This window comes from Salvelinus alpinus, chromosome 24 (genome assembly GCF_045679555.1).
Source record: "Salvelinus alpinus chromosome 24, SLU_Salpinus.1, whole genome shotgun sequence".
NCBI lineage: Eukaryota > Metazoa > Chordata > Actinopteri > Salmoniformes > Salmonidae > Salvelinus > Salvelinus alpinus.
Window position 1 is genome coordinate 10,637,787 of NC_092109.1, and position 12,477 is coordinate 10,650,263.

General features: G+C 46.1%; 1 protein-coding gene and 1 pseudogene across 1 annotated transcript; one reads left to right on the plus strand and one right to left on the minus strand.

Moving 5' to 3' along the window:
- Positions 1-1,197: 1,197 nt before the first annotated feature.
- On the plus strand, positions 1,198-6,962 carry LOC139551688 (acetyl-coenzyme A thioesterase-like; annotated as a pseudogene).
- On the minus strand, positions 6,597-11,448 carry zcchc9 (zinc finger, CCHC domain containing 9). Its single transcript, XM_071363557.1, has 6 exons — positions 11,293-11,448; positions 10,433-10,869; positions 10,133-10,283; positions 8,049-8,141; positions 7,889-7,957; positions 6,597-7,246 (listed from the first exon to the last, which is right to left on the minus strand). Exons 2-6 carry the CDS (start codon positions 10,856-10,858, stop codon positions 7,134-7,136), a joined length of 852 nt encoding a protein of 283 aa, XP_071219658.1. The 5' UTR covers positions 10,859-10,869; positions 11,293-11,448; the 3' UTR covers positions 6,597-7,133.
- Positions 11,449-12,477: the final 1,029 nt, after the last annotated feature.

Here is a 12,477-nt window from a genome sequence, read left to right on the forward strand (position 1 = left end):
ATATTCTGTATGTGAGGCTCTTGATCATATCTTTGATCATGACACTGGTGAGGAGGAGAGAGTCCTTGTTAAACTTTGACACAAAGTAGTCTGTGATAAATAGCACAATATGTTTCATATGAGTATTTGCTATAGTCAAAATAATCCATACATTATGCTTTTTTTTACTCAAAGACGAGTTGTATGAGCTCAGGTCAATGAGGCCTACAGGCCATAAATAGCAAACGGAAGTTCAGAACTTGTAATGCTCACAAGAACTTAAGTTGATAAAAAGATCTAACACAACATTAGGTGATAATATATGGATTATTATGGATTTATAATCAGCTATAATGGGGCGGTCATTTTGGACCGGGAACACAGAATGAATTAACATGAAACAAACACAACAGGAGGGTTAACCTCATTCTTCTAACATGCTGTGTTAGTTCTCCTCAATTCCGTCTGTAGCTGTGTTAGGCTTGAGATTTTTTGTTGTTGACGTGCATGAATGCAGAAAAACACCACTCACAAACCAGATAGCAAAACCCTCAAGATTTGTTTGCTAGCTAGCTTTCAAAGTTGTATGTCAATTAAAACATGTTTGTGAAGCTGTATGGTATTTTATGCTAAAAAAAAATATCTATCGCTCCTAAAACGCTTTGATACTGTTTTAATAATCTCTGGTAGTTACTTCAGTCTCCAGATAGATATTATTGGTCTATTCTGGGGTCGCGAGTACTATCATCAATCTGATCAGTCAGAGTCCACATGCAGTGTGTGTGTGTCTATGTGTGTGCGTGTACCAGCCACGTCTCAGGAATGTAGAGGATTGTATGTCATATCATAAGTTTGCTGTTGTTTGGTGACAGTGTCCTGTCCAGTTTTCCATCCCCATTGCCAGACCCCCCCAATGCTGGGGTGTGTGTGTATGCGCGCCACACGTGGGTGTGTCATCAAACAGACAGAGGTTGTTATCGGAACTCATTGCCATACTGTGAACCGGTGTTTGTGTTACTTCATTATAGAGTTCCAAGCCACAGATAAGGTTTACCGATCGAGAGGAGGGAGGGACAAGGCTGGGTTACTTTTACTTAAAGGGTATGTGATTGTCACTGCCCTTTCACTCACTTGCTCACACTTAGGGACTGAATGAGGCTCGTACACAGGCTACTCATTTTCTCTACACTCGCTGCACACAGAAGCAATAGGGTAATGATGACCCAGAGCCTCCAGAATGGCTTCAGTCTGGAGAACTGCTACCTCCAGGATCTGAAGGGGCCTCGGTCTGTCCCTCCGCCTGCTCAGGGTGCTCAGATCCTGGGTGTACGCCGGGGGTCAGGCCCTGTGGAGCCCCATAAGGACCAAGAGATTCAGAGGCATTGGTCTGGCACCGTAACCGGTCAGGGTGCTTCTCTTCTGGGCTCAGGTCTTGGGCAGACCCCAGCTCCTATAGATGTCCAGATGTGCCAGTCTATCCAGCCATGCCATGCAGATCACCAAGGAGACCTGAGTGCTGGGCAGCTACTCAAATGCCTCACTGGTCTGTCTGTGTTTTTTTTGGTGCCTTGCAAAAAATATAGCCGAGTAAACCTAAAGTGCATGGAGACAGTCTGAAGTTTCAGACAGTTTTTGGTCTGCTATTCCCCTTTTTAGGTAAATACATGTACTGTATCAAGTGGGGAGTTTTTTCTCTGGTGTAAACACTGATTAAATGTGAGTGCGTAAGAAGATAGAGCCTGCGAACAGTGTTAGAGTACAAACATAAAGGAATGGAAATGGAAAAGATGTCAGAGGTAGTGTCTGCCACCTCACACACACACCGACTCCATTACACAAAAGTGCGTGTGACAGAGCTGACCTTCCGTGGCCATCACTGGACAGACAGGGTAACAGCAGTGCACTGACCCCTCACCTACTAGAATTCTTCTACACGTGTGTGCACAGTAACACATAATAATAGCTTTGTGTTATCCCCCATGCGGATGTTAATGATTGTAATGTCGCTGTAATCGTAGTACTGCCCCAGTTGGAGAGATTAAATATAGATAAATATATAGATAAACAGTGTGTGTATGTGTTTGTCCCTTAGCTGAACGTCATGCTGGGATGGCGTGTGTGACACTCTCCATGGACGACATCCAGTTTGAGGAGACTGACAGGTACGCATCAATCAATCAATCAATCAAATGCGTAATATAACTTTTTCAATATTTCGAACGTTGTTTGCAGGGTTGGTCAGGTGATCACCATCAAGTCAATAGAACGTTCACCACAAGCATGGAGGTAAGACTACGCACACATACAAACACACACATGCATTTACACATGCATGCACGCGTGCCTGTACACAATGTTTATTTAAATTTTTTAATATAACAATATGTGTGTGTGTATGTAGGAATCCGTGTGTCGGTGCAGGATGTGAGGGAACATGTGGAGAGGTTGGTATGTGTGGCTTACTCCACCATTGTTGGAAAGCCAGCGGGACCAAAAAAGGTGGTGTTGCAGCCGGTGGAAAACCTGGGTTCTGCAGAGGAGCAGCTGCAGCATTCTCTGGCCTCAGAGAGACGAAGACTCCGTCTCCACAACGAACAGACGTGCAGTACCCTGCGGTCAGTCTGTCTCTCTCTCTCTCATTCTCTCTCTGAACTTTTGTGTGTGTGTGTGTCAGCCTGGGATTACGTGTCCTAATCTGTAGCTTTACTTGATTTATCTTGCCCTGAATTAAACTTTGTCATATTGACACTCATGTTCAAGGGGCAATTCTAAACAAATAAATACCTTTTGCAGCTGAGATGGAGGAGAGATCGAGAGTCTGTTTGGTACAGTTCTCTGGCGTGTAATGCTTTTTGTCAGATGCACACGATGAGGCTATCTACATCTCTGTCTGAGGGCTATGGCTGAGTTGGTGATTAGATGTACTAGATGTGTAACTGCCTCTCCATGTCTGTACCTGTTCCTCTCCAGGTGGGTGTAGCAGGAGAGACCCGCTGTCTGCCGTGTCCACAGAGTTCACGCATGTGGAGAGCGTCGAGTTGGTCCTGCCTCCACACGCTAATCACCACGGCAACACCTTCGGAGGACAAATCATGGCTTGGATGGAGAACGCAGCCACAGTGGCAGCCAGGTACCCTCTATCTAAAAGGGTTCTATGGCTGTCCCCATAGGATAGCCCTTTTTGGTTCCATGTAGAACCCATAAAAGGGTTCTCCTATGGCAGGGGAAGGCAACCTTGTTCCTGGTGTGCTGCAGGTACTGCAGGATGTTTGTTCCAACTAGGCACAACACCAGATGGAGCTAATCTGTCAGTTGAGTGATTGCCCAAATTCAACACACCCGGTCTCCCAGGTTGGTTAAATCAAAAAAATACTGCGTCACTCCAGGACCAGGGTTGCCTACCCCTGTCCTGTGGGGACAGCCGAAGAGTGTAGGTACACACACCCAACTAGCCCTCTCTCTCTCTCTCTCTCCAGTCGTTTGTGTGGCCCCTTCCCTTCTCTGAGGTCTGTAGACATGTTCCGCTTCAGGGGTCCTTCCTCTGTAGGAGACAGACTGGTCTCTAAGGCTGTGGTCAACAACACATTTAACAACAGGTAACATGTCTAGTCATATGAATTCCCGTTCAGATAATTGGATCCCATGGAAATGTAGTTGGCACAGTATTTAAAATATGTGTGTGCCCGTGTGTGTAGTATTGAGGTAGGTGTCCGAGTGGAGGCCTATAACTGTGAGGAGTGGACCGCGAACAAAGCGCGTCACATCAACAGCGCCTTCCTCATCTACCAGCTGGCTAACACACCTGGAGACGTACCTACCTTTCCCCCAAGTTACATCCACCATCCAGGACGGGGAGAGGAGATACCTGTCTGCCATCGTAAGGAAGATAATTATTGATGGCTAGAAAGCACATCCTGTCCTGTAAGGAGGCTCCTATCTCTGTCCCCTGGGATAAAAGGAACCAGGTACTACAACCATCTAATGAACATGACACTACCAGCACCCATCAATCTAACTAAGTTAGCCTTGTACCTGACTGATTTTACATTCAACCACATCGCTGCCTTGCCAGATGACAAGTCGACTAAAGCCGAGATACGCTTTTAGTTCAGCCTCATTATTTCCCCGCTGACTGTCTGTTAGTGATGCACGGGGTCAGCTATTTGTTCACCCGTAGCCACTCGCAATTGCGAATAACCCATCTGCAACCACCGACTTGTGTTAAAGTGAACGTCTGAGGCCCGCACCCGACCCTAACCAGCAAATACAGAAAATGCGCTGTACAGTTCCCTTTTTATGACGTGCCGGTGTTGTGGTCCCCGTCTCCTGATTTGACGAATTTGTATAGCGCCTCACAGTCATCACACAGCTATCATCCTCTTTTACCAGTTCACCACATCTTTCTGAAACGTTGCTTTTCTGGCCTTCGTTTATCTTTATTTTCAACTCTCCATTTTGCAGCTCTTCTCTTTTTGAATTAAACTCTGTCCTTGTCGCCTCTGAATCGATGTTAACGTTCTCCGGCCAAGTTCCCAAAAGCATTTGGCGATTGGTGTGTAGGCCTATTTGGCACGCAGCAAAGCTTAGACTTATGCGCCAATGCCAGATAAAAAAGAATGAAAAAAACTCAATGTAGGCTTAAAGATATGAATTACACAAGAACTATGGATTTTATTATTAATTGTTTTCTCTTTACTCGACACGCCCGCCCTTCATCCACACAATATTTCATGACCTTAAACCCATCCACCCCATGGATATATACACGGGGACTGAAGGTTATGAGTCAACCCGCACATCACTACCGTCTGTCTCCTATCGCCCCCTGCAGGTGTATCTGGGCTATAACAATGTAGCAGCTCTGACTGTACTGGCTGGGAAACAAGACTGGGAAGCCAACAGCATCAATGACAGGGTGAAAAACACACACCAATGCATGAATGGAGACACTATATGGCAATTTTGTAAAGGGGATTCTTTGTCCTTTTAGTTTCCTTCCCATGTTGTGTGTATGTTCCCAGATCGGTGTGTATGTCCATGAGGAGGAGCTGCTTTGTGTCCAAGTTCAGATGGTCATGACCTCTGCCCTCCATGCCTTCACCCTATTGGCTGACCTCACACTGCGACCTCTTTGGGACACACACTATCTGTAAGTCACCTGTAAATTCGTTACCATTCCATTCAAGCCATTACTGAGCCCGTCCTCCCCAGTTAAGGTGCCACCAGCCACATTTTGCTGTTAGTATGAGCGACACAGAGCTTCATGTTCATTAAACTAACTTGACCTTTAACCTCTCACACTCCCTTCTCCTTGTAGGAGCTGTGAGGAGGTAGAGGGGGACGATGAGGAGACGGTGTACCACATTAAATGCCCCCCCTATCAACGGAGGCAAGAGCCGAGACTTCGTGTTCCTGTTGTCAGAGACAGCCCTGCAACGACGGGTGAAGGTTTCCGTGTCAAACTCATTCCACGGAGGGCAAAGTATCTGCGGATTTTCGCTCCACCCTTGTACTTGATGAATTAAGGTCACTAATTAGTAAGGAACTCCCCTCACCTCTGGTTTTCTAGGTCTTAACTGAAAGGAAAAAGAAAAAGACCCGCAGAGATTCGGCCCTCCGTGGAATACGTTTGGCACCCCTGCTTTAGAAGAATGTGTGTTTTGTCTTTTACAGGGACCCCTATGTGGTAGCCCTGAGGTCTGTAACCGTGAAAACAGTTCCCCCTGTGGACGGTTGCGAGGCCACGTGTGCCGGGTTCCTCATCCACAGCCTGGGACTCAACAGCTGCAGGGCGAGGCTTACACACAAACACTGCAGAAGCCATTAATACGCACAGTAGAACCTGTTAGCTTTCATTGTCTTCATTAAATCACATTTTCTTGGTCACACACACACGTGTGTTTAGCACACATCTAAAGTATTAAGAATATATGGAATTAATATATAAATACTTTGACGAGAAATGTCAGAGTGGCATAGACTAAGAAACAGTAGAATAGGATAGAATACAGTATATACTTATGAGATGAGTAATGCAAAATATGTAAACGTTATTAAAGTGACTAGTTCTATTAAGGCCAGTGATTAAGTCTATGTACATAGGGCTGCAGCCTCTGTGCTAGTGATGGCTATTTAACAGCGATGGCCTTGAGATTGAAGGCGTTTTTCCCCCAGTCTCCCGGCCCCAGCTTTGACGCACCTGTACTGACCTCGGCTTCTGGATCATAGCGGGGTGAACAGGCAGTGGCTCGGGTGGTTGTTGTCCTTGACGATCGCTAGCCCTCACAAATCAGATAAAATGTGTTAAAACCACGTGTTCCAGGTGTGTTACCACAACCAGGTGACGTCAGGCGTGTTGCCGCATGTAGCATGTAGCCTGGTCTAAGTCTGCGGAGGAGACGGCTAGTGCATGTACCACCTTCCTGGAGAGAGACGCACCACACACACACACACACACACACACACTAAACCTGCGTCTGATGGTTGAGTTGGTACCATCTGGAGACTCGTGATTTTAACGAGACCAAAACACGTCTCTAGTCGAGCGGCTGCTAATACAGGTGTCCCATTTACAACGGCGTTTCCCGAATAACCCAAAATGTCTTGGTCACAGCAAATGTATGTAATATAGGTCTTATTTATTGAATTTTGCAATGAATATTTCAGATGTTGATGCGAGTGAACGTGCAGTAATAATGATACTCTGTGACAAAACGAAATTCTGTGAATAGCAAATAAAACCTAGATTTTTTTACCTTTTTGTTTCACAGACACCTGGGGATGGATGAGAGAACACACCACCAAACATGAGACACAGATGGATACCGAGATATAAAAACACATCTTTAGATACAGGAGCAACCCGCTAGCTAGTATACACAGGCTACAGGCTCCAGCCTAGTCCCATCCATACAAATCATTTCCAGTCCTATACACAGAGTCCAGGGTGTGAGACCACAGAGGGCGCTTTCCAAAATGGCAGTCAAGAGTAGCTCTCCATTTTCCCTGACTATGGGTGTTGTTTTTCAAAGCTCCGAGAGAGAGAACGGTGACAGAATGAACGCCCTTCGTGGATTCAAGTCTTGGGATGTGTAGTTCGCTCTATCGCTGTCAGTCCTGTCCAATCTGGTGAGTCCTCTGCGTGGATTGGCAGGTCAGAAGACCACTACCTTGGCCCGTTTGGGCGGGGCTTTCTTCACAGGCACGTGCACTTCCTCGTGGTCGGCACTCATGTTATTGGACAGCCAGCCCAAGGTCACTTGGTTAGCTACAGGGGGATTGGACAAACACCCGTCAGTCACATAATATCTTGGGAGCGTGTAAAAGGACAAACTGTACAGAGCGTTCAGATAGATGAAATAGAACATATGCAAAACGGACGTTCAGATAGATATCTTGAATGGAAATGACAAAGGGAATGTTCGTAGAGAAATGTAGTGCATGGACCCATTTTTGGTATACAAACAGGCGTCACGTTCGAGTGATGCTGGCCAAAAAGCTCCGTAGCAGGTTAGCTGACGCTAAAGTCAGGACCATGACAAACTTAACAGTGAGTGAGTGACGACAATGGGAACAGGCAAAACTGATGGCTACAGCTAATGATACGTTTAGAATTCTTCTGGCTTTATCTAGCTCTATTTGGGATATTTTACCATGCCTCGCTGGCTTGCTAACGTTAGTTAGTCAAACCCCTGATGACATTGCGATGTTGTAAACGATAACCGCCTTGATGACTTATTTGTCAACTTGCATGAGCTGCATTTGAAGTTGCATGCGATCGAATCCACTGTCGGGTAAAAGCTTTATTCTGAATCTGTAAAGCGAGCGCAACATTTCGTGACGCGGCAGGGGAAAATGGGTCTGTCGAACAGACAATCCTGATGTAGAGAGATGGCGCCTGGTTACTCACATGCAGCCTGGTGCTCGGGACAATCCTTCTGGAAGTGCTCTACTGAACCACACACACGGCAACAGCCTCCTACAGACAGAAAGGGAGGAGACAATGTTATGGATTCACAGTTTGATTTATTAGCAGAGTTTAGTATATTGTGAGAGTGCATGTGTTGTACCTGCGGCGTACAGTCCTTTGGGGTTGTCTGGGCAGGACCTGGACAGGTGACCAGTCTTACTACAGATGAAACACTTGGCATACGGGTATTCCCCTGAGAGTGAGAGCGAGAAAAACAAACACACATTAAATCAAATCCATTGATCATCCTTGAGATGTTTCTACATCTTGATTGGTGTCCAGCTATGCTAAATTCAATTGATTGGACATGGTTTTGAAAGGCACACAACTGTATATGTAAGGTCCCACAGTTGACAAGGCATGTCAGAGCAAAAACCAGGCCGTAGACCTCCAAGACAGGATAGTGTCAAGGCACAGATATGGGGAAGGGTACCAAAAAATGTCTGCAGCATTGAAGGTCTCCAAGAACACAGTGGTGTCCATCATTCTTTAATGGACGAAGTTTGGAACCACCAAGAGTGTTCCTAGAGCTGGCCTCCCGGCCAAACTGAGCAATCAGGGGAGCAGGGCCTTGGTCAGGGAGGTGACCAAGAACCCGATGGTCACTGACAGAGCTCCAGAGTTACTCTGTGGAGATGGGAGAACCTTCCAGGACAACCATTTCTGCAGCACTCCACCAATCAGGCCTTTATGGTAGGGTGGCCAGACGGAAGCCACTCCTCTGTAAAAGGCACATGACAGCCGCTTGGAGTTTGCCAAAAGGCACCTAAAGACTCTTAGACCATGAGAAACAAGATTCTCTGGTCTGATGAAACCAAGCTTGAACTCTTTGGCCTGAATGCCAAGCGTCATGTCTGGAGGAAACATGGCACCATCCCTACGGTGAAGCATGGTGGTGGCAGCATCATGCTGTGGGGATGTTTTTCAGTGGCAGGGACAGGGAAACTAGTCAGGATCGAGGCAAAGATGAATGGAACAAAGTACAGAGAGATGAAAACCTGCTCCAGAGCGCTCAGGACCTCAGACTGAAGCGAAGGTTCACCTTCCAACAGGACAACGACCCTAAGCACACAGCCAAGACAACGCAGGAGTGCCTTCGGGACAAGTCTCTGAATGTCTGAGTGGCCCAGCCAGAGCCTGGACTTGAACCCGATCGAACATCTCCGGAGACCTGAAAATAGCTGTGCAGCGATGCTCCCCATCCAACCTGACAGAGCTTGTGAGGATCTGCAGAGACAAATGGGAGAAACTCCCCAAATACAGGTGGGCCAAGCTTGTAGCATCATACACAATTAGACCCGAGGCTGTAATCGCTACCAAAGGTGCTAGAACAAAGTACTGAGTAAAGGGTCTGAATACTTATATAAAATGTGATATTTCTTTTTGTAATACATAAGAAAAAAATTCTAAAAACTTGTTTTTGCTTTGTCATTATGGGGTAGTGTGTAGATTGATTAGGGGGGAAAAAACAATATCATCCATTTTAGAATGAGGCTGTAACGTAACAAAATGTGGAAAAGTGTATATATATATATATATATATATATATATATATACACATACTGAACAAAAATATAAAACGTAACATGTAAAGTGTTGGTCCCATGTTTCATGAGCTGAAATAAAAGATCCCAGAAATGTTCCATACGCACAAAAATAGGTGAAGGGGAAGAAGGACCTCCACATCCGGCTTCTTCCCCTGCGTGATTGTCTGAGACCAGCCACCCGATGAAACGGAGGAGTATTTCTGTCTGTAGTAAAGCCCTTCTGTGAGGAAAAACTCATTCTGACTGCTGGGCCTGGCTCCCCAGAGGGTTGGCCTGGCTCCCAAGTAGGTGGGCGTACGCCCTCCAAGGGCCACCCATGGCTGCACCCCTGCCGAGTCATGTGAAATCCATAGATTAGAGCCTCATGAATTCATTTCAATTGACTGGTTTGCTTATATGAACTGAAACTCAGTAAAATCCCTGAAGCTGTTCCATGTTGAGTTAATATTTTTGTTCAGAAAGAATAACAATCGGAACAAATCTAAATTGAATTATAGAACACAACCAGGAGTCAGGACAACACACACACACACACACACACACACACACACACACACACACACACACACACACACACACACACACACACACACACACACACACACACACACACACACACACACACACACACACACACCTAGAGCAGGATCTATTTTAGCGCGGCAGCGTTGGATCTCGTGTTCTGTGGATCCACAGCGGTAGCAGATGTCCCTTCCCATCTCCTCGTCTCGGTCCGCCTCCGGACAGTCAGCCAACCCGTGGCCAGGCTTCCTACAGTTAAAACACACCTGGGGAGGGGGAGACAGGGAGAGAGAAAGAGGTAAGAAAGAAGGAAGAGATAAGAGAGTAAGACAACATCACAAGGTTGAGTGTCACTATTATTAGCAACATTGGAAACTTAGTCACTCGACTCTTGATCTCTGCCCATCTTACTCACCATGTTGCTCTTCTTGTCATCCTGTCTCTTCATCCTCCTGTCCTCTCTCCTCCTGTCTTTCTTCAGGGCTGTCTCTACCTCTTCCCTGAGTCCCTCCATCCCTGCCCCTCCGCCTCCCCTGGACGCCCCAGCCCCGCCACTCTGAAGGTATTCCATGAAGCCGTTCACATCCTCATTGTCGTAGTCTTTCTTCTTCCGACAGGGCTTCTTAATCCCAGCATCGCCGAGCTGCGTTCGCCTCAGAGGGTCTCCCCCTCCTCTTCCCCAACCCCCAGGACCATGGCTAGAGCTAGCACCTCCTGAACCTCCAAAAGGGCCTGGACGACCCCTCCCTGCTCCTCCCCCTCTGGTTCTAAGCTGGCTCCAGGGCGTTGCCTCAGCAGGTTTGTGTTTGTGGACGTTGTTGGCTCTGGCCCATCGCGTCATTGCTGGAACACCTGGGGTACACATATAGAGAGATATGAGGGAGACAGATGAGAAATGGAAAAAACCATTAGGGACTCGGGAGTATGGTGAATTTCCCCCTAGACCGATCTAGCAAAAGCAGTGGTCATTCATCTCAAAATACAAAGTGGTATATAAATATGTATCTAATAACTAACTTCAGCTTCATGTATATACACATTAACTGCTCAGCTATAAAAACAACGGTTAGGATAGAGGCTGCAAATAAACTTGCTAGCTAGATAACGTGAATAGTTGCTAGCATGGCTAGTTTACAGTGGCTAGCATTACTCTAAGAGTCCTTTTCAGCGGAGTTATGAACACAATCTGGAGCGAAATATATTCGCAGAAATTCAGAAACTGATGAATTCAGTTAAATAATGTGATCAGAATATATTTATCTGTTATAAACTCACCTAAAGTGTAAAACTATCGCTGCCACATGTGTTTACTGTTTAGCCGGAAGCCACATTCTTCTTCTTCCTTTGGTGGAAATAACAGGAAAATGACTCGATAGACCATTACCGCCATCTGTTGATGAGGTTGAGAATTTATAATAACAAGTGATCACACATGCACTTTTCTTTCGTGAGTGCTGCACGAATGTGTTTGTGCAGTTGCTTTGGCTCTTTTCTCCCCAATCCTGGTGTGCAATCATCGTTGCACCATGCGTTGGCGTCTGATCTGGATTGTCCAAAATAGGACCAGATTCATTTGTTACATCCTCTCTTTTGACTGTTTTCGAATTGATGTAAACCAGCCATAGGGTTGCCAACTGTCCCGACCAGCCGGGATGACCCTTATATTGGGCTAAATTGTTTTTTTCCATATGGGACCTCCCTTGTCCCGTATATTCATCCAATCACAGTATAGTGTAAACGCGCCAATTCCTGCAAAGTAATTTCTGTTATTGTTCGGTCGGTTTGGCATATCAAGGAAATATGGATAAACATGCAAAAAAGACTGCACCGACAACAAACAATGTGAAGCAAAAAAGACGTGGGTTAAGCCCGTCAGTGGTGACTCGACGAAAGCTGTCAGTACTTTATGCGTCGGGAATTCTCAATTGGCCATGAAGGGGAGAATGACCTAACTCAGCATGCATCCACAGAAATGCACAAGAAGGCCACGCTAGCGAAAGGTGTTAGCAATATAGGTGCATTCTTCGTGACGTCTACTGCGGAAACTGACATAATTGGAAAACACCTCCTTTTACAAGTTATTGAGCAGTGCCAACAATCGCATTCTGAAAGCTAATTGCCCAGCTCACATAGCTCATAATGCCTGCAAGCACGCCTGCGATCAGCAGTCAGTGGATATTGAGACAATTGTTTTACAGATCTACAGCCACTTATCAGTATCTGCTTCCCGACGAGAGGAACTGCGTGCATTTTTTTGCCTTTGTTGACATTGAGTGGATTGAAATCCTGCGACATGTTTGCACACGATGGCTCTCTCCATCCAGCTGTCGATCGTCTCCAGCAAAGCTGGCCAGCTCTTACATCATACTTCAGGTCCCTTAGGGAGACCTGTCCTGTGGCACTGAAGAGTATTTTTGAGTATGAAGAAAAAACGAAAGCTGCTGAGATTTGTGCTTTTTC

What these genes read in the sequence shown, in the direction of transcription:
- zcchc9 (XM_071363557.1), bottom strand. Translation starts at nt 10,858, where the DNA reads ATGACGCGATGGGCCAGAGCCAACAACGTCCACAAACACAAACCTGCT. An exon ending in ATGACAAGAAGAGCAACATG is followed by an intron (nt 10,284 to 10,432) that starts GTGAGTAAGATG and finishes CCCCCTCCCCAG; the next exon opens with GTGTGTTTTAACTGTAGGAA. An exon ending in CAAAGGACTGTACGCCGCAG is followed by an intron (nt 7,958 to 8,048) that starts GTACAACACATG and finishes TTCTGTCTGTAG; the next exon opens with GAGGCTGTTGCCGTGTGTGT.